This window comes from Hirundo rustica, chromosome 19 (genome assembly GCF_015227805.2).
Source record: "Hirundo rustica isolate bHirRus1 chromosome 19, bHirRus1.pri.v3, whole genome shotgun sequence".
NCBI classification, from domain to species: Eukaryota; Metazoa; Chordata; class Aves; order Passeriformes; family Hirundinidae; genus Hirundo; species Hirundo rustica.
Window position 1 is genome coordinate 454,442 of NC_053468.1, and position 27,071 is coordinate 481,512.

Genomic DNA, 27,071 nt, shown 5'->3' on the forward strand with positions numbered 1-27,071 from the left:
CAGCAAGCATAGTTCTGGGCTTTTCCATCTCACCTACCTGCCACTTGGGCACACTTAGTTGCCTGGGAGTGATAATGGCGTGTGGTGACCAGAAAGGTTTCCTTTGGCTGTGGTGCCCCCTTCCTTGTGCCAGTGGGTGAGGAGGAGAACCTGCTCAGACCCAGCATCCGTGGTTGGGCAGTGGCGCCATGTGCTGCTCAGTGAGGTCTCTCACTGTTGTCTTTCAGCAGATCTTGTCAGTATAGTGTTGGGCTGCATCTCCAGAAACCTTGTGGGGCTTTTTGGCTGGTCTCACCAGGGTGCACACACAAGTCCCGAGCATCTCCAGGGGTGTGTGGCCTCGGCCTTGGCCTCGCTGCCTGCTGCAGGCAGCACACCCACCTGGGTTTCTTTCAGGAGTGGTTAAAGCGCCTCTCAACACACAGTGTGAGTTTATCTATTTCCAGAGGCTTCCAGGTACAGGAGAGCTGCACTGCAGTTCCGAGATCAACAGTGCCATAGTGACATGCCTATTCTGACAATTAGACTTTGACTTCAGGAAGAGCCTTGCTCTGTGACACAGCAATGTCTGAATTTTGGGGGTGGCAAGGATAATTGTCATGAGATTGCAGGGATAACTGCCTTGGTGCAGCCAGTTCAGGTGATGGTGGTGATTCCCTGTTTTGATGGGCAGATACCCTTGAATCTTCTCCTTTTCAAGCATGGAGATAGGGTTCTAAAGGGTAATCTGCACATTTCCATTCATTTCCTTGAGAAGAAAGCTGGCTAGAGTGAGCAGCCTGTGGAAATAACCCCTGATGCAGCCCTGGGATGAAGGTGCAGCAGTGAGCCCTTGTTTTCATCACAGAATCGAGGAATGTTACCTGGAGCAAACATGCTTACCTCACAGGCTGGCTGTTATCTGCCAGATCCAGTTTTGCCATGACTCACTGAACTCATTTCACCTGTCTGTGCTCCTTTGCTGGCTGTGTAACACACGAGCAGTATGTGTGCTGGCTGCGTAACACATGAGCTGTAACTCATGACTCAAAGCAGCCTGCAGAGAGCACTTGCCAGCAGTGGATGAAGCGGGGTCTCAAGAGTTTCTTCTGAGGGCATATCTGTGGGCTTTTTGGGTTTTTTATCCTTTTTTTTTGTAAGGATACATAGGCTGTTTATAATACTGTTTATTAAGTCAGTTCATGTTTACTGTTCTTTTCCAATCTGTACGTTTAAGGCACGTCATGGTTCACTGTGTTGCTGCAGTGTGTGCCTCTGTCCCTGGGCCAGAAGCAGGGACAGCAGCGTCCTCACGTGCGTAGGAGCAGGTGGGTTGGGTCCTGCCTGTCAGCAGTGCCACTTACTGCTCTGAACTGACACAGAAGCTGCTCAGCTGACAGAAATACAGAAAGCTTTTTATCAGAGTGCATTACTTTGTCTCCCTGTCTCTTGAAAATGCTGATGCCTGGTGGAAAAGCACAGGCCCGTCTTGTGTAGGACAGCTCACCTGCTTGGTTGCCCAGGTGAAACTCCTTGGATGGTGGAGCAGAGTCAGCATGTGCTGTTGGTGCCCACTTGGCCTGTCAGAGCCAGTGCTTTCCTGCACTTTATCCCAGATGACGCTGAAAGGTCCAAGAGGAGCTGTACATCCCTCCAGCCTTCCAAACTGCTGTGCTGCAGCCGTGACATGATGGTCCTGGGGCTTCTGTAGAGATGAGGTTCTCCATGATGGTTTTATTTTTTATGCAGTCTTGATCTGTTTTCCTTTGTAGTGCTGCTAAATCCTCACCCTTAATTTCTTTCTTCTGTCCACAAAGAGTTAGTTGTAACTAAAATGCAGCTAAAATTACTCTGGAGCTGATTCAGTGTTCCATTTAAGCACTGGAATAGCTTATTAAAGCACAAGGTAGATTATCTGTAGAGACTGGAGAAGCTGTTTTTAGAAATGTCTGCCAGGTATTTATTTAGTTATTCTTGATTCTTCTTTGGGGCTTGGGAGATGAACTGCTTCAAGATTTCTTGAGGGTCTTTCCCTGCTGTCTTCCAGAAGCTGCAACGGTTTTGTTGAAAGTAAATGCTTCCTTGTAAACCACGTGTCTCCATAAAGTACTAATACAGTGTGTGCTCCCTAGATTTTATCAGGCAAGAGGATCACCTTGTCATTTCTCTTAATTGATTCCAGGTTTGGATACCAAGGTCACTGGTTTCACTAATGGTCTGTACTGGTAGGTGCTAAGGAAGAATAGTTCACATGAAGGCTGATTTTCCTTTGCCTTTAGAGATATGAATAAAAGCATCATCATCCTCTGGCTGAGAAAGTGGAGGTCTGGGTGTTGTTAGTAGTGAATGGTGACCCAGCCTGCAGATGAGGTGTGAGCATGTGACAGCAGTGGCAGTGCAGCAAGATCGCTCAGCAGGGAGAGGGTCAGGTGGGGGTAGGGGTCTCTGAACCCCTGAAACTGACCTCAGGTAGACTGGCTTAGCTCTTGCTCCTCTGGAGTGTATTGTGAACTTCTGACTTCTAGTTGTGAAGCATTTCAGGTTCCTTTGTGAACAGTGTGCTCCTAAAATAGAGTTTACTTGGTCTTTGAGGTGCTAGCAAGGCCCAGTGTGTGTGAGGAGAGGACATGGAACCGTTGGGTGTCAGGCTGCAGTCTGAACACAGCGCTGAGCAGCAGTGGCAGTGGCCGTGTGGCAGTGTCACCGGGTGCCTGGCAGCCAGCTCTGTGCTGGGGGCACGACCAGGAGCCCAGAGGGCTTTGGGAAGCAGTGCCCTGTGTTGGGTCTGCCATGTCACTGGTGAAGAAACAATGGTGCCAAGGGGTGGACGCCAAACTGGGAAGTTTTAGCTAAGGTAGGAGAAAAAAGTGGGGCTTGTGCTGTTGTCAGCCAAAATTCAGAAGGATGCAGAAAAGGGTCCCAATTTCAAAGGGTTCTCAGTCCTGCAAGCTTGTTCCTAGGCCTGGAAGTGCTTGTGGCTGTGTGCTGCAGCCTCTGGTGTCAGCATTTGCTGTGACTCAGAGCTTGCTTGGCTGATGCTGAGCTTTGCTGGGCTCCAGTTCTGCTGACTGTTCTTATCTCCCCCTTCCTGATTCTCCCCTGCAGAGCCAGGGACCTGCAGAAACAGAAACCAGCCTCCAGGCTCCTTCCTCTTGGCATGTCTGTCACCCTCCAGGGCAGCCTTGGCAGTAGTAAATACTTGGAGACACTTCTGTACCCAGCACTTTCCTGGTAGGAGCCTGGAGTGACTCCTGCAGGTGACACCGCTGCAAATCCATTGTGAATGACACCCAGGGCACTCCTCTCCAGGGCTGTAGCAGTTCAAGGTATGCAGGATAAGCTCCCAGAGGTGTTGAATGATTCAGAAAAACACTTCAGACCATTCAGAAAATGACACTACAGAGCTGCCTCACTGTTCTGGAGTTAGAGATGTTCTTCACTGAGCACACACAGAGGTAGGATGCTTGTCTATGCAAAGGCACATGCCCTTGATAAACTCTTGGTACTGATAGTGTCCCTAGTGACAGTGGGAGCATTCAAAGGGCACTGACGTCCCTTTAGCATGCTCCTCCAGCATGGTTCTGGGAGGCTCGGGCCATGCCCTGGCTGCTGCATGCCCACGCTGCCAGCCCGAGGGCACGTGCAGCTCTGCCCGCTGTTCCCTGCCTGGCGCTGGCAGCACTGCCTGTGACAGATGGGTGGTATTTCCAGGGCAGCAAAAGGGACGAGATATATTTAAGCACAGCAGATTAGTAGGTAACAAGGAGTGCCCGGTACCATGCACTCCTGAGCCATCGAGGCCCTAAAATAGCACCAGGCCACCGGTCAGGGGTGCTGACCCTGTTCCTGTGTCCTCCCAGGACAGGATTTGCTGTTCTGTCCCATGGCTGCCAGTGTTGTTGTCACTGCCTGGCTGGCATGGCCAGGGACCTGAGGCCTGCTCTTGCCATATGAACCTGCTGGCAAGCAGAGTGGTGTGTGCAGGGTGGGATTCCAGGACCCCTCATGCTTGGGCTGTGGTTCAGACCCCCTGGGAATTCTCAGGACTGGTTCCTATAGTTTGTTCTGTCCTCAGTCCCCTTGATAATACTGTGAAGAATGAGTGGAAATTATGCATAATTTTGAGGGGCACCTTTGGATTCAGCTATCCTCTTGCCCAAGGGGATACCTTGAACCTTGGCTGCTTTTTGTGTATGGGTTTGCAGGAGTTCCTGTGCTGAGTGTGCCACAGGGTGGGGAATGAGCCTTGCATGTGTCTGAGCACACAGCATGCTGATCATTGATCCTTGAACTGTGACCAAATGTGGGTGAGCTTCCTTCATATGGGAAGACATAGAGCCTTGAGGGGCTATAGAGCCTTGGGGGGCTTCCTTCAGAGGGTGTTTTTGGTTTGTGTGCAGGCTGTGACTGCAAAGCGAGCAGGAGACTGATCTCCACTACCCAATGGAAGGGTTTTTTCTGTCCAGAGAGGTGTCTCAGGGCCCTCCAGTCCTTTTGCTGGGGTTGGGAACATGGGTCCTTTCTGCTTGTGGGTTAAGTCAGACCCAAGAGGACAGTGGCTCTTTAGTATTAGATTTTGGCTAAAAAAAAATCCTTGTAATAAACTCTTTAGCTCAAGGCAGCAACACCAAAGACCTTGCTGGCAGGTTGTCAGCAGCCCGAGGGCTGCCCCTGCTTCCAGAGACATTTACATAAATACTTCTGATCAGTAGCGCCTGCTTTAACCTTGCTTCCCTGCTCCTGCCATCCCCTGTGGGTGTTACTGACTGTAGGAGTTCCCCTTGGGCTCGTGCTCCCGGCGGTGCAGATCTCGGGTGTCCTGGCTGGATGCTGTGCTCTGCTCTGCTGTGGCGGTGTCACCTCCAGCAGACCGGGCAGGTCCTGCTGTCCTCACCAGACCCCGGCGCTGCCAGGGCTTCCCATTAATGACCCCTGTGCCGCCCCCTCCTCTCCGTGTGGGCTTTGGGCTGCTGTGTGCCTGGGAAGGCGCTGCCGCTCAGCCTCCGGCCGCTCTCTCTGTCCCCGGGTGCCTGTGCGTGGCCGGACGTGCTCAGGGAACACCGTGAGTCAGCAGCTCCTCGGGGTTGGGTTTCCTCGTGCACCCTGTGCCAGGGCCATTGCATTGGCTCTGGCTGTGAACCAGCAGCAAAGTGGAGCAAAAGATCTGCAGACAAAGGGCTTTTCTTTATTTGTTATTAATGTTGTTCAACTGAACCACTCCGAAATCGTCGGTAGCTAAGATTTGTGTTTGCGTCAGGGGATTCCTGGTGAGGTTTTTGCCACTCTGTGCTGCTTCGCTTCTTTCTTTAAGGAACTGTTGATAATACCCTGAAGTATTTTGAGAAAATACGGAGAAATGCAGCTTTAAGACTCAGCTGCTGCTTAAGCAACCTCCCTCCTGTTTTGGAGTCAGTCAGAACTTTTGCTCACTCACCCCTTACTTGTGCTGCAGAAGTTGAATGAAAACTTTGGATTTAAGTCTCAGGCAGCCCTGGGAAGTGTTCTCTATGGATGAAATTCTGTTCTGATGACAGAATTTCATGTGGTGCTTTTGTGAGTGCTGCAGGGTCAGAGACCAAGGCTGCAGCCCCAGTGCTAGAGCTCGATCCAGAGGGTGATTTCTCCATGTGTGGGTTCAGGACAGTGTTTACCTTGGCAGCTGGCTGCTTGACCTGGCTCCTGCGCTCCTGAGGGAGGTTGGGGTATGTTTGGGCTGTTGCTGCAGCTGAACTTCAGGAAATTGTGTCAACTGAATCTGGGTCGGTGTTGCTGTGCAGTCACATGTACCAAAGGGCATTCAGAATCGGGAGTAAGAGTTCTGTTCCCTTTGTTGCTTTCTGTAGTTTTGCACTATGCCCCTCAAGATCAAGGGATGGGTTAGCTCTGTGCCTGGTGAGGACCTTTTCCCCTTGTTCCACTTGTTATGTTCAATACAGATTCTCTTGAAGATCAGTGGGGGGTTGAACATAACCCGGTAATTCCAGGTGGCTGGAATACATGCTCTTCTCTTCAATTTCCTAAATACACATTCTGACTTCAGTGTTTCAGTCAAGCCCAAACTCCTCCTGGGAGAGGCTCTGTTGGGATGTTTCTTAGAGCTTCCTCTGAATTGCCTGATGTTGGTGACTGTGTAAGACAGAACACCCAACTGTCCATGTCGTTCCCCTAATCCCTCCCTTGATAAAATAAGGTTTTATTTTCCAGATATTTTTATATTACTGTGAAGAGTTTGCTGCACCACTTTTTGTTGCAGCTCCTCAGAGGTTGTCAGGAGCGGGATCTGCTGATCCTCACGGATGGTGGGTTTGGAGATATTTGATTAAGGCTGTGCAATGTCTAGGTGCCAGGGCCACTGGCGCCACAGGACTTGTATAAATAAATTTTGTTTGTGCCATGTTCACGCAGTTGAAGCCAGAGCCCTGGATTGCATTTGATGAGGTTTATTTTGCTAGTCCGGCCACACAGATTTCATTTACTTTGTCTGGTGTTCTGAAAACATATAGGAATGTACACACGTCAAAGCCAAGTTTAAGAGCTTGATTAAAATCCACAGCAGTAATGAGGTGCCCTGATGTGTTTGTATCAGTGCAGCGTCCACTGAGCTGGGATTTACTCAGGACAGTAAAAAAACCAGGATGTTTTAACTTAAGGATCCTGCCCCGTGCTGGTTGTAGACTGCACCCAGGGAAGCGCCGTTGCTCACTCTGGGTGTTTCTCTTTCAGAGGAGAATGAGAAGCATGAGAAGCTCTGCCTGGAGAGGGAGCAGGAGCAGAAGAAGGCGGGCAAGGCCAGCGTGCCGTGGGCCAACAGCGCCCTTTCCCCAGAGGAGCCCCGGAGCGAACTGCTGGTGCCCATCTCCCCGCCGGGCCCGGTGCCCCTGCCGCCCCCGCCCCTGGCAGCTCCCATTTCAGTCATTCCCATCCCCGTCGTCACCAGCTCCCCCCAGCAAGCGGCCCAGACCGCCCTGTCACCGCCGCTCGCCCAACGCCACCAGCCCCTCGTAAGCACTCCCAGCGTGCCCAAGGAAGCGCCCTCGGTGGCGCCGGTGATCCAGCGGCCGCCGGGCCCGCACCTGCCGGATGGGAAAGCCGCCACCCCGCCGTCGGGCAGCCCCAAGCAGCTGCAGCACTACGCGGCGCCGGTGCTGGCCATCTCCCAGCACCATGTGGTCCCGCAGCCCATCCAGCCCCTGCAGCACCCGGCCGCGCCCGCGCCGCTCGGTGCTCTGAAGCTGGCGCCGGCGGACGACATGAAGCCCATCGAGCTCAAGAAGAGAATTGGAGGGTGAGTGCGCGGTGTGGATGCATGTCCGGGAGGGGCCAAGCAAAGCTGCGTCTCTCCGGAGCGGCTCCTGCTTGTGCAGAGTGCAGTCAGATCAGAAATACCAACACCCGTAGATGTTTAACATCTTTGAATCGCTGAGAGCAGGGTTTTTTACCTTGACGGGTTTTTATTTCCCTCCCTCACTCCACACTGTAAGATTTTGTGTAAGGATTTTTTTTTTTCCAGGCCAGAACTGTGTTAGGAAGCAAGTCCCAGCCCTGCCTGTCTGATCTCAAGTGGTATCTTGTGTTACGTTTGGCAAAAGATCTCTGCTTGTACTGGTCAGGGAAATCAAAGTGCGCTGCTGCTTGTGGGAGCTTTCTTGAAAACTGGAATGGGATATGGGAGATGTTATTCTGAGGACAGAGATTACCTTAGCTGCTGTTTCAGTTTCTCAGTGCTGTAAGTGCTAAGGGCTTCCTGCTGGCTCAGAATCTTGCAGCTGGAAGGGGCTAAAGGCTATTTAGTCTGCCCTCACCCTCTGACAGGACTTGTGGCTCTGATGTTCCTCCAGGTTAGTGTTCGTCTGGCTTGTTCTTAAGGACTTTGGCTGCTGATGACCCTGCCTTCTCTGTAGGTGGTTGTTCCCAGACCACAGTATCCCAATAGGGAGTTGGTATTGCTGCTTATGGGCTGGGAGAACAAACCATTCCCTTCTTCGCAGCAGTTTTGCCTGTTTCCTTTGGCCCCTCAGTTTTCCTGCAGCATTAGTGACCTGGATCTGTTTGGTCTTCCCTCCTGGCTGTGCCTCTTCTGGGCCTCTGGCTGCCTGCAGCAGGAACATGTCTCTTGGCAGTAGTTTTGGAGATGGTGGGAATCCCATGGGGGCTCCAGGAGATGTAGTAGACAGGAAAAAGGTTCATAGTGTCCACTGGGATGCAGAGATCCCAAAATGCATAGAAAGAAACAGCTGAAGTAATGCAGTTAGGAGTTTGCGAAGATACCGGCTTCGGTAAAATGCCAGTATAATTCCTCTGAGAAGATAGGGATCTTCAGAGCCTGTCTGCTGCAGGAAGGGTCTGTCAGTCTGTGCACTGATCAGGAGACCCTGTCACTGATGTTATGTGGGTTCAGGGAGCTGTGGAGGAGGTTTCTGCCAGCACGGGGGTACCAGGGCAGGCTGCACCAGTTTGGCTGCCTGGGCTGTGGGCATTGGGGTGGCTGCACCCACAAACTGCTGCTGTGCTGTCAGGCTGTGCTTTGCCCGTGGGAGCTGGGGAGACTGTGGTGCTAGTGTGGAGTGCAGCATCACCACTGCATCCCCCCAGAATTGCTCCATAAAAGCCAGAAAAGACGTCTTTTTCAGCCTGTAAATGTTTCATGGAAAAACGCTGTCAAATATTTGTGACAATTTATTAAATGTGATTACCTTAATGTCCTGTATTTTCAGTCAAAGGCAAATAATTATTTTGCACAGTGTAGGAAAGATACTTGAAATCTCTACATCTGCTAGTGTACCTTATCACCACTGGAGCTGAGACAAACTGAGATAACATGTATTTGTTTGGCTTTTCCTAAAAATATTCCTCTGATTCAGAGAGTGGGTGGACTCAAACCCCAAAACCAGAAACTCACTCTGTTTTTTCCTTCAGCAGTGACTGGAGAATTCCTGTATTGCTTCATTCTGTGTTTATCCTCAGCTGTGTTATTTAATGCACAGTAAAACCCCCAAGCAGTTTGAAGTGTCTCCCCAGTCCCATACACTTGAATTTAAAACTGCACAAACCTTGTCCCACTGGAGTGTGGGCATAGATCAGAACCAGGTCAGAATCTGGGCTCTCTGGGTCTGTACAAATACTTAAAATTCATACTTGGTGTCTTTCCTCGTTGGTAGTAGCTGTGTCTGTATAATTACACGCACATCACACCTGTTTGTATCTTCTGTGCATTATGTGCATAATGCTTAATTCATCTGATGCACATGTAAAGTATGGAGTTTATCTTAAAACAGTATAGGCAGAAATATATATGTACTCAATGTTAAACCAGTGATATCTGAACACCTCTACTGCATTTGCATCTTGACAATACAGACACTGCTGCAAGCACAGGGGCAAGGCAGGAGTTTTCAACTTGACACTGAGCTGATCTTTGTTCTGTTTGGGTTACAGGGTTGGGACCAGGGAAGTACATAATAAATTGGAGAAGAACAGGTGCGTAGAAAGCCAGGGGTTTGGGTTATTTTAATTGTAATTCTCCTCCTTTATTTTTGGCCTATCATCTGTCAATATTTGTTTGGCTTTGGTGGGTTTTTGTTTGTTTGTTTGCTTGTTTTTTAAACAGACAACCTGAATAAAATTCTTAGTGACTTTTACGGAATCTTGCAGCATTGCTTGGCTTTCTTATAGCTCAATTCTGCATTTCTTACTTCCCAATATGTTCTGTTTAACTGCACCTTTGCATCCCAGCCGCCCTGCAAAGCCCTGATCCTGCAAAGCAGTAACAGTGCATAACAGTGTGACTCTTTTGATTTAAAAGTAGTAAAATATCCCAAATCAAGGGTCAGGGTACAGTGTGAATACAGAATAAACATCAGTTTCTGACGTAAGACTCCTCTGAGCCTGACTAGTTAATTGGAAGAATGGTGACAGTGAAAGCACCAACACAGTGAGATATTTTATTTAATGCTGCACAGTGTTCCTAGCAAAGCTGGGATAGAACCCAGGCACAATTTCTGCTGGGGTGAGCTGGCTCAGCAGTGAGCATGGGGGGGATGAGGGGCTGCTATGCACAGGTGTAGGTGCTTTGCTGGATTACGGCCCCAATTAAGCTCTCTCCTCTGGTGGAATTGGTTTCTGGTGTGTCTCCTGGCAGCTAACGACCCACCTGTGTTTTCTTTAGACGTGCGCATTTGAAAGAGTGCTTTGAGACATTAAAGCGCAACATCCCCAATGTCGATGACAAGAAGACCTCAAACCTCAGTGTCCTCAGGAGTGCCTTGCGATACATCCAGGTACGCGCAGCGCTTGCGGGGCTGGGCTCTGCAGGGACCAGAGCTGACCTGAGAGTGCAGAGGGAAACGGGAGAGAAACTCCCCTTCTAAAAGTTCCAAGTTAACTGCAAATCATCTTTACCAGCAGTGAGCAGATAATTCAGGTGATCTTAGAGATCCAGGCTGAGTGAACTCCCATTGCTCCTTTTGGGCTCAGCTGAATTTTAATGTGTATGGTTTGGGGAGGTTTTCTGTTTGCTTAACCAAATGACAGATTTCTGTAAAGATATGGTATGTCTCAAAATTTTGATGAGGTGGACATGTGAGTACAAGTCATTTGCTTGGAGTCAAGGAAAGCCTAGAATATGAGGTTGCAGCATGAAGCTGTGGGTGGATGGGGCACTACCAGGAGTGAATCTGGGAGAAAACACAGGTAAAAATCAGTCGTGTTTGTAGCTGGAGGGAAATAAATGTTAGCGTTTGCTTGTTTAATGTTTGTAAAAGTGGTCAATGGTAGCACAAAAGAAATTGTTGTTGGTGTCCATTGTGAATGTGAAATCAGTAGCATGTAGTGCAATTAAAATTCATCTGGGAACTGGAAGAGTTGCTGCATTTATAGTGCAAATAAAGAGCCAGTACACCTTGTACATTTTGGCTGGAATAAAGGGTGCTGAGGATTGATCACAATTGACTTTTCCACTGTAAAATGTAATGTTTTGTCACTTCCTTCCTATTTTTCCTCAGTCACTCTCAGAAGTGCTGGACATTGATTATTCACTTCAGCTTTGCTTTGGAGAGTCAGCGATGCCTCAGAGTTAGATCTGCTCAGCCCTTCTCTTAGTTTTCACCAACAACTTCCCTCAGAGAGACTTCAGTTGGGGCAAATTCTGACTGTACCCAGCCACTCTCTGTGTTGCTCAAAAAAGTGGGGTTTGGGGGTGTGGTTGTGTCAAAGCCTAATGGGCTTTAGAGAAGATCTGAGCCTTTCTTTGGATTTTGGCAGGCTGCTGTTGTAGTTTGCAGGAGAAATCTGTCTGATAGCCAGTGTGGGGTGTGCAGTCCCGGGGCGGATGGCTGGCTGTCCGTGTCTGTTCCTGTCTGTGGCTCGGTGTGCGGTGCTGTCCGTGCCTGTCCGTGGCTCAGTGCGGTGCTCTCTGTGCCTGTCTGTGAGTCAGTGTGCGGTGCTGTCTGTGGCTCCGGTGTGCGGTGCTGTCCGTGCCTGTCCGTGGCTCAGTGCGGTGCTGTCCGTGGCTCGGTGTCCGTGCCTGTCCGTGGCTCGGTGTCCGTGCCTGTCCGTGGCTCAGTGTCCGTGCCTGTCCGTGGCTCAGTGCGGCTCAGTGCGGTGCTGTCCGTGCCTGTCCGTGGCTCGGTGTCCGTGCCTGTCCATGGCTCGGTGTCCATGCCTGTCCGTGGCTCAGTGCGGTGCTGTCCGTGGCTCGGTGTCCATGCCTGTCCGTGGCTCAGTGCGGTGCTGTCCGTGCCTGTCCGTGGCTCAGTGTCCGTGCCTGTCCGTGGCTCAGTGCGGTGCTGTCCGTGCCTGTCCGTGGCTCGGTGTCCGTGCCTATCCGTGGCTCAGTGTCCGTGCCTGTCCGTGACTCAGTGCGGTGCTGTCCGTGCCTGTCCGTGGCTCGGTGTCCGTGCCTGTCCGTGGCTCGGTGTCCGTGCCTGTCCGTGGCTCAGTGCGATGCTGTCCGTGGCTCGGTGTCCGTGCCTGTCCGTGGCTCAGTGTCCGTGCCTGTCCGTGGCTCAGTGTCCGTGCCTGTCCGTGGCTCAGTGTCCGTGCCTGTCCGTGGCTCAGTGTCCGTGCCTGTCCGTGCCTGTCCGTGGCTCAGTGCGGCTCAGTGCGGTGCTGTCTGTGCCTGTCCGTGGCTCGGTGTCTGTGCCTGTCCGTGGCTCGGTGTCTGTGCCTGTCCGTGGCTCAGTGTCCGTGCCTGTCCGTGGCTCAGTGCGGTGCTGTCCGTGGCTCGGTGTCCGTGCCTGTCCGTGGCTCGGTGTCCGTGCCTGTCCGTGGCTCAGTGTCCGTGCCTGTCCGTGGCTCAGTGCGGTGCTGTCCGTGGCTCGGTGTGGCGCTGGGCCGCTCAGCCGTCCTGCAGCTGGTCGCTCTCCTGGCGTGGCACAGGAGGTCACGGTGACCTCGGGCCGTAGCAGCGCCTGCCTCCACGTGTGCGGGGAGCACATGGCGAGCACAAGGCCTGGCTGGCCAGGGCCGGGCTGCCCGGGGCAGCTGTGAGCTGGCACTGACCAGCGCCCGCGTGAAGCTGGCTCGCTGCCCCGCGGGGCACGGCCTGTGATGCTGTGGGACCTCCTCACTGCATCGCCTTCTCCTCATCCTCTCTGGCAGCTGCTCAGGGAGTATCCTGAGCGCTGTTTTCCTTGGCAGCGCCAAAGCCATGGGTCTGTGATTCAGTCACAGGATTCAGTTGTGCTAAAAGCTTGAGCACTGTGTATTTGCCTGAAAAAAACCCCAGATTATTAGAAATCTGATTTGAAATTTCAACATTCAGAAAGAAAAATCATATTTTAATTTTTTTTTTACTGCAGTTTGAATTTAGGTTTGATCTGTTTCGACAAAACTAACCTCTATCAGTGTGGGGATGGCCGCTGATCATGTGCCAGGCTCCGTGTGTTTCACTCACAGGCTCAGCGTTTCCCTTGAAAAGAGAACAATTGTACAGAAGAGATTTAGAAATAAAAGCACTTACTCTCAGGATAGCAAAGTAGTTTTTCACTAAAGGGAAAAAACAGTACAAAAAACTCCAACTCAAATGAGCCTCGCAGGGGAGGAGCACAGTGCCGGCCAAAGCTCTGCACAGTGACGGTTCTGATCCTGCAGGGGCTGTGACAGTACACTGATTGTTGCAGCCTCTCTTCCTACAAAATCCTTCCTTCCCCCCTTCCCAGCTGGAACTTCTTAGAAACAAGCTGTTTGTTTCCTTGGCTGGATTTAAATATTTGTATCTGCATCAAATCAGATAAGTTAGAAAGTTAAATTCTGAACTTCCCATAGAGCCATCATTTTAATTTATCATTGGATCTGGGCTTGTGCTCTGCAACAGTAAATTAGAATTTGCAATTAAGCACACTATTGCACAAAAGAAATGGGGCCGAACGCAGCTGGAAGTTAATAATCCCTTTAGCTGGTGATTCAGCTTGAGGCAGTGTGGGCTGTTGTGCTGAGGCTCTCAGCTGAGGAGGGCGTCCTGGTGGGCTCCAGACCCCAGCACACACCTCCAGCCCAGCCTGTTTGTTACACGGGCCACCTCGGCTGCTGTTCTGCACTTTCCTGCCTGCAAAACCTGAGGGAAAATGCTGCTGACCTCTGGAGAGTTTGTAAAATGCATGGAGCAATGTGGAAAAAGCCACAGTGAGAGTAAAATGCTGTTTGTGTTGGGAGAGAAGAGCTCTGTGGCCTCGCTTGCTGCTGAGCAGTGTCCCCAGGCTGGGGACAGCCCTGTCCTCCCCCAGCCCCTCTGTGCTGTGCCCGTGCCAGGGGCCCATGGCACATACAGCTCACAGCCCATGTAGCTGGACTAGGTTTGAGTCTCTCTGAAGGATTCCTTCCCCCTAGGAAACTTATTCGTCATCCTTGGAAGCTGACTGAGGCCCTTCAGCAAGCCTGCTACTCTGTGTTCTCAAACTGTGCCTGTGGCACCTGAACACCCTCCAGTTTCGGGGGTTGTTTTCTATTGTCCATTTAGTGTCAGATGACATCCAGGTGATTTGCTCACCAGGTGACACTGGGACAACTGGCGCACAGCCCAGCCCAACCTGTCAGTCTTGAGCTGTGCTGCAGGTCCTGTTTGTTGGCCAGTTTCCCCAGTACAACTGAAACGCTGACTAAATAACAATATGCTTTCAAAACCTGAGATGCAGCTGAGCTTCCCAGGGCATGCAAAAGTCACAGAGCAAAAGTCTTTAGAACGTGTGGAAGCAAGGCTCTGGTGTCACCCCAACCCACAGGTCTGACAATGGTTGTGGTTAAAGACTAGAACTCATTTACATTCAGGTACTCTTGTGGCTGGATTATTGATCAAAATGCATAAACCTAAACTATGCTGCTGAATCCTGTGAAGTTCCCCACCTTGATGAGGATGGCTGTAACAGTTATTTTTTATTCTGTGCCAGCTGTGAGGTGAATATACTCATCTTCTGTAAAACTTCTAGTAAGAGTCGGGTCCATCAGTACCTGCCGTGCCTCCCTCATGTGAGCAGCATTCACATGCCAAGCTGTGCTGCTTCACGTTGCCTACCTGACCTGATCCACTGATTCTATCTTGTCTAATTAGCCTGAATCTCAGTGCCAGTAATGGAGGCCTCCAGCATTCATAGGCTATGGTCATGCAATGTGGTGTCATCTGGAGATTTTAGAAAGTGATGAGAAATTAGATGTTCAAAAAATCAGTGTTGAATTCCCTGCTGTTCCTTCAGCTGCAGCAGGACCTGTCTGCGGGGAGGCTCATCCAGGGAGCCAGCAGGGCATTTTTATTTGCAGGATTGGCCACAGATCATGTCCTGTAATAGTGATTAAAAATGTCCAGCATTTGGACCTTGTTGAGTGATTGTAGGCTGTTTCTTAACCATTGCCGAGAGGGATGGTGATTTTTTTTTTTTTTTTTAAGTATCTCACTCATTACTTGTATATGAGAGTTTGGAAAGGGTGAATGAAATTGTAAATCTGTCAAGATGTTTGTAATTGTCAAAGAATCCACACCTGTTCCACTGCTGTCATTTAAGTAAATTTGAAGAAGAGCTCAGGGCTGTAAAAACCAAACCAGCCTGTAAGTGGATTGCAGCACAGGGTTTGGGAACGCTGCTGTGTGGTAGCTGGTGTGTTTGGAGGTTGTTGCTTCTGGTTGCCACCTACTGTCAGAGCTGGCATTGGAGGGGAGACAGCATGGGCCCTAATGAGAGTAGTGATAACATTACTTACAGTAATAATTACAGCTTGGCTGCATGGGCTGTATTTCATGTGTGACATTGCACAAGTCGCTTGCCACAGCAAAAGCCCCAAACAAAGCGAAGGCAAGCCCTCAGCCCAGCAGAGGAGCTGCAGCCCTGGGCCCAGCTCGGTGGGTGCCATGGCACTGAGGGCACTGTGCCCGCAGCAGTGCAGGCTCTGACCCTCCGGCACAGACAGAGGTTTCCACCCGGCACAGCTCTGCCTCATGGCCTCACACAGGTGCTGGAGTCAGTTTGTGTTTAACAGCTGGGGTTTGTGTCCTCCCACTGCACCATGGCCCTGACAATGAGGGAGATGGATGGAGAGAAATCCTCTGGTGACCCAGATCTGCTCTGTGGGCCGTGGGTGGAGCTGCTGGGATGTGAGTAACTGGCACTGACCTTCTTAGATGGATGGGGAAACAGGAAGGAGAGGTGGTGCGGGAGGATGGCACCATTCTCTGAGTCACCAGCACCTCAGACCTGCTGCCGTGGTGTGGGGGAGTGGTTCTGCCAGAGCCCTTGGCTGTTGGGATTACCAGAATTGTGTTTTGGGAGGTGTCCTCTTCCAAGAGAAGCCCTCACTTCCCTGGACAGGGTCCCTTCAGGTGTGCAGCTTGGCTGAGCCATGGTGTAGGAATGGGAACAAAGGGAGGGCTGCACCCAGGACCCATCCAAAACTCTGCCTTGGCTCCTGCACCAGCTGCTCAGAGATGCCTGCAAGGAAAATACAGAAGCGCTGCAGCAAGTGGATGTAGGGATAATGTGTCTGCTCAGAAATCTCCTCCTCATCCCTAGCAGACGGCTCTGGCTGTGGCTCCAAGGCATAAACCTGCCTGTTGCCCTCTGGAGCTGCTGTCCATGCATCATCACAAAGGCTTGGGAAGAGCTTTGGGGTCCTGCATCCAGCAGTCATGTTGTTAATAATAATCCCTTCTTGAGATGCATCATGCTTCATTTCTGTTTGCAGAAAAGGATGAGACTTAATAGCATATTTTCCACAATTTTTTATTTATTTATTTTTTTAAGTGCTGCAGAATTAAATTTGAAATTTAAAATTTTCAAGTTTTAATTTCCCAAGGTATTTTAGTTTGTTTGGGATAATTTTTTTAAGTAACAAACGTGCTGCAGTATTTTAGGGTCTTTGGGGCATCTGGAATCCACTGGAATCATTACAAATGTCTCATTTGTTTCCTGAACAACAGAGACTGGTTAAAAAATAAAAATAGGGAAAGCAAAAGACATGACCAAACTTAACACCAGGTGATTGCAAGTCATACTTCAATTATTTTAAAATTAAGTTTCTTGTGTCCTTGAAAGTCATCAAGGAATTACACCAGATCTGCTTACCTGGTGGCAGCCAGCATGGGGCCAGTGACTGGCCTGAGGATGGCTCTGCTTTTCCCTGCTTTGTTATACTGTGGGTTCCAGTTGATTGCTGCCTTTTTGGTTTGGTTTGGTTGTTTGGTTGGTTGGTTGGTTTTTATTTGGTCGATTTGGTTTTTGGTTTTTTTGTTGTTGTTGTTTGTTCAGGTTTTTGGGGGGTTTTTGAATTTATTTTTTGTCTTCCTGGTTTGGGTTGTTCCTCCCCTCTGCCCCAGTGACTGTTTGTACTTTGTCCAGAGCATGGTGCTTCAGGAGGCTGACTCTGACAGGTTGGTGCAAACAGCCACGTTCCAGCCCTAGTTTTGATCACAGGTTATGGCCTGATGTCTTTTTTTTATCAGAAGCCTGAGGTGCAGTTATCAATGTAAAATGATAAATGTAAGTACCAACGCACGTTCTCATTTTCCATGATTGCTCTGCTCCAGGCAGATTTCCTATTCAGGGAATTATTTCATCCCTACCATTGCAGCCAGGTTGAGCAGTGGTGGGTGGTGCCCACCCCACTGGGACCTGCTGCAGAGTGGGTGCAGCCAGTGCGATGCAGCCGGTGCGGTGCAGCCCCGTGGGCGCAGCCGGTGCGGTGCAGCCCCGTGGGCGCAGCCGGTGCGGTGCAGCCGGTGCGGTGCAGCCCCGTGGGCGCAGCCGGTGCGGTGCAGCCCCGTGGGCGCAGCCGGTGCGGTGCAGCCCCGTGGGCGCAGCCGGTGCGGTGCAGCCCCGTGGGTGCAGCCGGTGCGGTGCAGCCCCGTGGGTGCAGCCGGTGCGGTGCAGCCCCGTGGGCGCAGCCGGTGCAGCGAGGACGGGCTCCTCGCCCCCAGTCCTGGGTTCGTGCCTGAGGGTGAGATCTCTCCTGGCACACAGCAGCCCTCCTTGGCCGCTCTCCTCCTCCAGGGCTGGATCCTGAGGCTGCTGGCAAACACCCGTGGCCTGGCTCTTGGTGCAGGGGTCACGCTCGTGGGGAGCGAGCCACAGTCTCTGGTTCACTTGCAGGCTTTCCTTTGGTTTTGGTCTTGGTGTGAAGTTTGAGTTTGAGATCTTGGGAAGCTGGGGCACAAACTCTGGGAGCCTGAAGTCCTTGTCCTGTGTCTCCCTGCCATTTGCACACAGGCTGTCCCCTCTCCCAGTCCCCTGGGGACTCGTCCCCTTCTCCTGGTGCCGAGCACGGCCTGTTAATGTCTTAGGGCTTTGGGTCAAGCCCGTTGTGATTTTAGCTTGTGTTTGGAGAGAGCGAGGCCGTGCTCCTGTGCTGAGCAGAGGCTCCTGTGGCACAGCTGCAGTCAGGTGTAGCTGTGGGTGGTGGCAGTGCCACCGCGGCACAGTGCTGACCCTGTCTGTGGTGGCCGTCGTGCCCCACCTGTGTTTTGCTGTCGGCGGTGCCAGGCCAGCGCATCCGGCATCGCTGCGGGGTCTCTGTCTCCGAGAGCCGGCAGGATGAAGCAGTTGCCGTGGAAACCGTGGCTTTGGTTCCCGTGGCAACCAGCCGAGGCTCGCACCCGGCTGCTTCTGGCAGACGGAGGGGCTGGCCGGCATCGGCGGCTGCGGGGCCAGGCAGGCTCTGGCAGGTGCTGGCGCCTTGGGAGGGCCGGCAGCGGCTGCACAGGCTGGGGACGCTGGCCTGGTGCTGGGAGAGCTGGCTCCTGCCGTCACACCTCTGCAGGCTCTGCTCCATCGCAGCAGCTCGGGCCGGTGTCGGCGCTGCGCTGCGAGCAGACTGCTTGTGGCAGCTGAGGAACGTAGAACGTGTAGCGCCATTCCAAGTAGGAATGCCCAGAATTGAATGAAGTGATGGAAAATCCCCAAATCCTACAGGTGAGTGTGGTGCATTGGCCAGTGGAGTTTTGGCAGCTGGAGTTGTTGGGGTTCTGTTTGGGGCTCTGTAGGGTAGGGATAGCTTGTTCCCCAGCACTTCTCTGGTCCTGGCTGGAACAGTTTTGGAGTCAGGCTGGCGGATTTTTGCTCCTGCTGTGAATCTCCTGCACCATGGCAGCCCCAGCCAGAGTAAGATCCTCTTCTTAGGATGTAGGGATTTTTCCATTACATATAGGAATCAAAGCTCTGTGCAGCAGTGGAGAGCATGACCAGCTGGTCTGCTCTGTGCTGGAGGTGCTGCAGGTCAGTGCAGCTCAGGACCCCCCTGGCTCGGCATGTCCCACTCTCTGGCACCAGCTGTGATCCCCAGAGCAGAGAGTTAAAGAACCTGGCTCGAAATTGCAAATAGCTCTCCTGATTACTCATTGATGAGGTAACTTCAATCAGCAAATGCCATGTAAGAGAAGAAAAGAGCTGAAATATGCTTTGGAAAACCTCATCATTGAAAGTGTGTTTATAAACTGCTAATAAAATGTTTATGAGGGGAGCTGTGTAATAAGGCCTTTTAAACCTCACTAATGCCAGCCGCAGGGCCAGCAGCATTCCTGAGGCAGGCGCAGGAAAGGCGTTGGGGGCATTATTTCTAGTCTTGACATGAGAGTGAGCAATTTAATTACAGACAGCCATAAAATGGAAAATTCTTTGCAGTGACAAATGGCTGTTGCTACACAAAGGAGGGCAGGAGTTGGTGTATGGTTTGTTTACCAAATAACGACAGGGAGATGCACACAAAGAGCAAATATTGGCTCCAAAACAGCCAGGAAAGGGCACAAAGTGGGGAAGAGTTGCCACTGGAATGGTGTCAGGCCTTTGCACTCACTGCAATCATCTGGTCTAGCTTCACTAATCCAGGTGGATAAAGGCTGCCAAGGATCTGACAGGTACAGGAGGAGAATCAGATACTCTAGGGGAGCAAAAGCAATTTGTGGATTTTAATTTGGTCGCTGGTGTTTAAATAAAAGATGAAGGGACTCACCACTGCCCTTGTGTCCTTGTCACTGCTTCCACCTGCCCGTGGAGCGGCCCCTGCTGTGCCCGGTGCGGTGGTGCCTGGCAGGGGAGGGTCAGGCCCTTGCTCTGCTGCAGAGGGCTCACTCAGCCTCAGCTCAGCAGAACGGAGAGTGTTCAGAGCGTAACGTCATCTGCTTTCACTAGAGCCAGCAGCTGATTTGCAATACTCCCCAAGCATCAAAAGCTATGGGTGGATTCACAAGAGTATGAGGAAATCCATGATTTCTTCCTGGGGTAGCTCAGCTTCCCCCTTGGCAGGGCCAGGTTTTGCTCTTTTAAGTGATGCTTGTGTGGAATTTTTTTTAAGCGCAAAAAATAGAAGAGTTCTAAAGTCCTAGCTTCTGTAGGTTCCTCACACTGCAGTGTAACAGTTGCCTGGGCAACCAGGGTTCCCAATTGCTTAACAGGAAAAAAAAAAAAAAGCTGCAATGATGGAGACACAGACGTAAGAAGGAGGGTCTGTGCTGGAGCCTGGTGCTTGCAAAGAGCAGTCTGGGATGGGGTGGGCTCAGTGAGGGGCCTCCCCCAGCTTTGGGCTGCCCCCTGCAAACAGAACAGAGCTTGAGGGGTACGTCTGACCTTCCTAGGGCCAGCCAGCCTGACCCCTCCCTGAGGAAGTGGGGAAAACAGAAATGCAGGTAACTTCAGTCATTTTTCTGCTGTGGAGAAACAGGATCAGTATTTCATGAGCCAGGTTACGTGTGAGTCCTTCAGGATCTTGACAAGCAGCTTAACTGTCGTACCAGGTGCCAGCCCCAGGTGTGAACCTTGCCATGGTCCTTCCCAGTGGCTGTGGAGGTGGGTCGGGTGGCAGCTCCCGCCCTGTGGCTGGCCCAGGCCTCTGCCTTAATGACATTTCAGATCTTGAAGGAAAGATGGTTGGCATTCATACTAATTTCTTTTATCAAAATTTAATTCTCAATTACTGTGTTGTTTGTAGTTTTAGGGTCCCCTCTTCCCTTTTCAGTGCTGACATTACGTGCCCATCCTGTTGGAAAGTGCTAAGGTTTAGGTTTGGGAGAAAGTGAAGGTGTGGTTATATGTTATTTTAAAGCATCTGGTTTTGTATTGCATGGGATCCGTGATGATAGTGCTGACAGAAACTCCTGTTCTAGAAAAACATCCTGGGGCTCAATGGGTGTCTCTGAAGGTTTTGATGTGCAGGGCAGGTCAGTGACACAGTCCCAATGACTAAGGGTTGGCTGTCACTGTGGACTTTCTGTTGACTGACGGGAAATCCTGGCACATGATGTGTGCAGGATGATTTGCAGAAAATAATCTGTCAGGAGGCGGATGCCCGGGAGCTGCGTGTCCCTGGGGTGCCGGCACATGGTCAAAGGGCACGTGGGGAGATGCATGGCTGTGGCGGTGAGAGGAGCAAGGCAGAAGGGTCCCTGCTCCCTGTCCCTCCATGAGCACCCATTTCTGCTGTGGGGCCAGGGCTGTTCTTGCTCCCAGGCTCAGGTCCCAGTGTGGGGCCCGCTCCCAGTCCCTGCGGAGCCTGGGAGGGGACCGCACCCACGTGTACCTGCAGAGAGTGGGGCAGTGCTCAGAGGAGAGGGAAGAGGGCTCCAGTTAATCCCACCCAGTTCATTATTAGGCCAGAGCAGCTCAGCCTGGAGATCCGCCTTTACCAAGTGAGCTCCAGTGAATTGCATCCCAGAATAGGTTTTGAAAGATTACCGGTGCCTCCAGCCCATCTGCTGCTCCAGCCTCCCCAGCAGCTCGCCTTGGAGAGCGCCCAGCTGTGCCGGGGCCCTGGGAGGAGGTGCAGACCCAGCCAGGGCCTGCTGGGACTGCTGGCACTGGGGGAGGCAGAGCCCACAGGGCTGGGCTTGGACCAGTGCCACGTCCCAAAGCCTGTGGAGTGCCTGCAGAGTGACATAGTGAACTCCCTGGCTCTCTTGGCTGGGAGATTCCTCCTGGTGCTTGCTCAGGGTTTGCCTGCCTTCCCAGTAATTAAAAGTTTGTAACTAATTACCAGCTGCCCTGCTCATACTTGGTAGTAGTGCTTTCCCCCAGTGCTGGGAGTCTCCTCTCACAGCAGGGAATGATGCCAAATCTGCTTGAATATGCGTGTGCTGTGCCCGCTGCGGGTGCGGAGGCTGCTGCGGGGATTTCGCGCCTGCTCCTCCTGGAGAGCTGTTCCTGTTCTGTCCTCTTGTGCCCTGCGTGGAGAGCAGCTTTGGGGAGATGCTGCAGAGAGGGGCTGGGCTCATGTTTGCACAGCAGGTTTAGCCTCAGCCTTTCTTTACTTGCCTCTTTCCTGATGGCACAGCGAGGGGAAGACATTGAGCCAAGTTACAGGCAGGTCTCCTTGCATGTTTAGACCCAATCCAGAGCGCGTCACTTCCTCATCACCTTCATCTTCCCCTCCATCGCTCCGTGTCTCACCACAGCCCTTCGCAAGGGGATCAGAGCACACGCAGCACCTGACTTTTCTGGGTCAGGCAAAATGCCTTGGCTGCTCTCGATAGGAAAGAGACTTTAAAACTAGCCTGTGGATTTGGGCCTCAGCCACATGGGAATCTCTGGGCTCCAGGTCAGGGCTGGTGCAGAGCCAGGATTCCAGGAATCCCCATCCTCCCTTCCGGGCTGTCCCCATGGCTACCTCCCTGCAGTGGGCTACAGGTCTGCTGGGCTTGCCCAGGACAGAGCTGTGAGATCGTGGTGTTGGCCTGTCTGCTGCCTGCTTTGGCTTGAAAAGCAACAGGAGAGAAAAATCTGCCTCCTTTGCCTGAAAACCCTCTGTTTTGAGGAGCTTTTAGCTGATCCTGGGGGGAGAGGAACTGTCTCCATTGACACACCTGCAGTGGTTGTGCCCTGCTAACACACATTGTTTGGTCTTCTAAAAATACTTCCTTTATTGTTATTACCAGGACAAAGGTACGGCAGGAGCTGCCCTAATTTGTGTCTCCTTAGGCTGCATTAAAGGCTGGCTGAACAGGCTTTGAGGTCCTTCCCAGCAAACCTGTAAGCTACACCACCAGCAGAACTGTTGAAAGGTGTGAGGTCAGGCTCTGGTTGTACTCATCCTGGAGAACCTGAGAGAGAAATAAAAAGATGTGTTAAGGAGACTGTGAGCCTGGTTCTCCGCCAGGTGTGGGGTTTGCTTTTGAGCTCAGTGCTTGCCAGCAGTGAGGGAATAGGAGCATCCGTGTGGGCTCCATGTGGCTGGTATTTTCAGAAGCGTGTGTGGGATTTAAATTCCGAGTGGTGAAACTTTAACTTCAGAAAATGGACAAGTCTGTATGTGGTCTTACAGATTTCACCTAATTTTGCCTCTTCTATGCATACGGTAAGCCTGGCCCTGGGCTGGGAGACCAGGTCTCTCACTGTGCAGTGCTACACTGGCTTAAAAACTCATAGAACAGGCTGTGGAATAGTTGATCCCCCTCTGGTTCTACCATCCACCATCTCCTCTAGGTCAGGAGCTCTTGGTGTGGTGTGTGTTGCTTGGAAGCTCATCAGTACTTAGACTTTTTCTTTCCTTCTAAGCATTTCAGTTTTGGGGGCTTATCAGTTTTCCCTCGGAAAGCAGAAAGCCTTCAAGTAGAGCAATACTTCATGTGCCAGCTCTTGTCCTTCCCTTTCTGCCTGAATTTGGCCGGTTTAAATGTAGCTGAATGCATTTTACACCAGCATAACTGGCAGTATAAACTAATGAGCTGTGGACATGGGAGTGACCAGATTAGTGTAGATTATTCTGGTCGTTGTTCTAACTATATTTCTTTTTCTTTTCTCCGGCTTTAGACTTTAAAGAGGAAGGAAAAAGAATATGAACACGAGATGGAGCGGCTGGCGAGAGAGAAGATCGCTACCCAGCAGCGGCTGGCCGAGCTGAAGAACGAGTTGAGCCAGTGGATGGATGTCTTGGAGATTGACAGAATTATTCGACAGACAGTTCAGCCAGAGGATGACCAGGCATCTACCTCGACAGCATCAGGTACCCATAATTTTTTTGTTTTTTTCGTAGTCATCATTGACACAGTTACATTGGGGTGGGGGGGTCTTCATTTAGCAGCATCAAGTGCTCTTTGCATTCAGAATAAAGTAAAAGGTTTGGGAGTGTTTGTAATGATTGATGTTGTTAATAACACACTGCTGCTCACGTGAAGTAAACCAAAACTTGTGCATCAGTGTCAGGTAGATACAAAGTGGAGGTTTGCACATCCAGCCTCGTTGTGGAGATAAATCTCTGCTCTCCAAACTTAGCTTTTTTCTTGCACAGCTCTGCAGCCCTGCTTGTTAGAAGTGGGCATCCTGGTGTATTTGTGTGGATGTGGGAGGGTGTTCAGCACATACAGAAGAAGGATTTGGTACAGGGAGAATCACCAGAGCATTTGAACAACTTAATGAGCCTTTACATTGCGTGAGGAGGACTCACAGTGAAGATGAAATGACACTAATGGATCTCTGATGGGCGGTTCCAGTGAGAAGTTTCTGTGAGATGGGAGAGTGCATGCTTCTCTCCACACCCGGTATCTGCAGCAGGAAGAGTAGGCAATCTGTGGATGTAGAGCTTTCCAGAGACACGGAGGCTGTAGCAGTGCATAACCATTGACAGCAGTTCCTTCAAGTCAGCATTTGCTCTTGGCATGCCAGGCAGACGGTAGCGCAAGTTCTGGGAAAGGAAAACCTGAGTTTGTTCAGGCTCATCACCTCTGATCGTAGGAGCAGGCTCCAGTGTAGTCTGATGGAAGTTGGGAGTAGCAGTGCTTGGTCCTTACAAGTACCAGCTGTTCCCTCTGCCGAAAGTGACCGCATCAAGTTGCTGCTACCCAGAGCTTATGAAGGGGAAGTGACTTCCCTGGTGTTCCTGCTGCTTCTGTATCTTCTGAGATTTTTATTCTTTGCTGCCTGGCTGGCACTAGAGCAGGCAGTGCAGGGTGCCAGTCTTGTCTTCCTGATCTCAGGGCTAGTGTGTTCCTGTTCTGCTTCCTTAGTTCCTGGACTGGACAAGAGTCCATTTTCCAGAACCAGACGAGAGACTTGATGCCATGTTTCTCCATGGCTATTTCCTTCCTGCTCTGGGAGCAGAAGGAGTGGTGCCGACTGGTGGAACAACTGCCAGGAAAGAAAACCCTGTTCCTTTTCCCAGAAGGAGCTCACTTCAGCCCAGACAGCTCAGCCAGGTGCTTTCTGTCAGCCTCTGCTCATGGTGCTCCCCTTGCCTGCCCAGTGAGACCTCTCAGCCTGTTGGGAGCACCCTGCTCTAGCTGGCTCTTTGAGCTGTCACACCTGCCTGGCTCTGGGTCCTCGGCCCACGGGCAGCGAGGACAGGGCCATGCCATGCCACTTGTGCCGTGCCATTGTGCCACCAGCACGTGGCTCCAGTGACGCCTCCCGCACGTCTCTTCTGCCGGTGCTGCCTTTTAGGGAGACTCATTCATCCAGTTCATGCTCTGCTTGCTGTTTTATGGGAGTTTCTTCCATTCGTGTTTTCCAGAGGGGGAAGACAACATGGATGAAGATATGGAAGACGACAGGCCAATGAACTCATTACCAAAACTCACCCAGCGCCAGCACCCAGAGCTGCTGAAAGCCGTCCCCCCCAACGCTGCTCCCCCTCTCCCCACGGTCCTGCCCCCACACGTGTCCATCCAGCAGAAGCCCCATGCCCAGCCCTCCCTCCAGACGCAAGCACTGGTCCCGCCGCAGGCGATTGTCCCCGCACAGACTCACATCGTGGCGGCCTCGACCGTGCAATCGACTGTTATCGCCCACACGGCCACCACCCACGCCTCCGTCATCCAGACTGTCAACCACGTCATTCAGGGTCCGCAGACCAAGCACATCGCTCACATCGCACCTTCCACGTCCAGCCCCGTGCAACTCACCACCGCTGCTCAGCCCATCGGCCACATCACTGTGCACCCGGCCACCATCAACCACATGGCGCACCTGGGCCCGCAGCTGCCCATCTACCCCCAGCCCGTGGCCGTCAGCCAGCCCGTGGTGAGCCACATCGCTCACACCATCTCGCACCAGCAGGTGAACGGCACCGCGGGCCTGGGCCAGCCGGCCGTGATGGCCAAGCCGGCCGTGGGAGCCCAGGTCGTCCATCACCCGCAGCTGGTGGGGCAGACGGTCCTAAACCCCGTGACTATGGTGACCATGCCGTCGTTCCCGGTGAGCACGCTGAAGCTGGCCTAGAGGGGACGGTCCGGCGGCGAGGTCTTTGCTGGGAACCTTTCCTAAGGAAACTCCATACATTCCAAGCGCGTGCGGCTCGGCGGAGGAGGCGCGGGAGCGGCGGGGCCGGGCGGTGCCCCCGCGGTGCCCGGCTCCGCGCTCGGAGCTGCTCCTCTGAGAAACTTCAAAGACAGTTGTTCGTGGTGATTTTTTTTCCTTTTATGTGTAATGAGTGAACTATGGATATGATGTTAAGACTTTAATTTTGCCCTCTTACGTGTTGCTTCTTTGTAGAATAAAAATTGCTGATCTCTTTATTGAGACATTGCGTAGAATGGGAAAAAAAAATCATAGAAGTCTATATTTATATATATGTGTGTATGTGTGTGTATATATATGTATATACATATATATATAAATATAACATTTGAAGGCCTTTTGTAAGGTTGATTATTTTGCAGGATTATGAGACAAAATTCATTTTTGGAGGAAGAAGACAGAGTGTCCTCTCTAAACAAGAAACTATAAGATAGATGGTTTGGTGGACCAGAGTACAGTGACAAAAAAAACCCCAACAACAACCCACGAGTCAGACCGTGTTAAAGGTATTTCCCATCAATATATTACATTTCAAAAACCATCTAAAATCACTGTGACTTGTTATGGCATTTTAAGGAAATTCTCTGTCCTGTCTAATAAAAGGAAAAAGAATACACAACCAGACTTGATTTGTTGCCATTTTATAAATGACTTGATTTTTATAGCTATGTCAAAAAAATACTGGTTTTTTATTATTTTAATGATTGACAGTGCTTTGTTTGGATGTTTTTGGGGGAATTTGTATTTTGTCTGGCTTGGTTTGCTGATGCAATAATTGGTTTTGCAGATCTCTGTGCATGGCGTGGCCCCGGTCAGGGTCCCTCCTACCCGTCCAAACCCCCCCCAGGTTTCTCGGGTTTGTTGTTTGGCAGAGACACAGACTTTGTGCTGGCATCTTGCAGGGTGTTTCTGTGGCCTGGTGAATGGAACCTGGGACAAGAAGACCCAGAGAAATGAGGTAGATTTGCTGCATGGGTTAATGTTTGTTAGTTTTCGTTCTGTCTTGACCACACTTCGGCGTGGGAGCCGGTGCGTTTGGAAAGGGATAAAAGGGGATGTGGTTCCCTTCCAGAGCGCAGGCAGTTCAAGCAGCTTTGTTCCTTTGACAGGGAAGCAGTCTCTCGTTATGCAGGATAAGGGCTTGCTGCAGGAGGTCAGTGGGAGAGCTCGTGTCTGACAGTGAGACGTGCACCAAAGAACCCTCGTCCCTCAGGACCCTCCCGTTCCCCCTTCCCGGTGGTTGGGGCAGACGTGTCTGAGGTCAGTGGCAAATCCCAGAGAGCCAGGAGAGGAGGAATGCTGTTGTGCTGCTTGCTGAATGTTCTGGTCCTTGCACTGTGTGTGTAGTTACTGCTGTGAATGATCTCCATTCTGTCTTCCTCTCTTTAAAACAAGTATTCC

At 51.4% G+C, this 27,071-nt stretch overlaps 1 protein-coding gene across 1 annotated transcript in view; it reads left to right on the top strand.

Moving 5' to 3' along the window:
• Positions 1-26,289, top strand: part of MNT (MAX network transcriptional repressor) — a 28,448-nt gene extending 2,159 nt beyond the window's left edge. The window contains exons 2-6 of the mRNA XM_040082546.2: positions 6,703-7,264; positions 9,415-9,456; positions 10,145-10,256; positions 23,190-23,382; positions 24,886-26,289. Coding sequence (XP_039938480.1) covers positions 6,703-7,264; positions 9,415-9,456; positions 10,145-10,256; positions 23,190-23,382; positions 24,886-25,592 — 1,616 coding nt within the window. The 3' untranslated portion in view covers positions 25,593-26,289. The remainder of the gene's footprint in view (positions 1-6,702; positions 7,265-9,414; positions 9,457-10,144; positions 10,257-23,189; positions 23,383-24,885) is intronic.
• Positions 26,290-27,071: the final 782 nt, after the last annotated feature.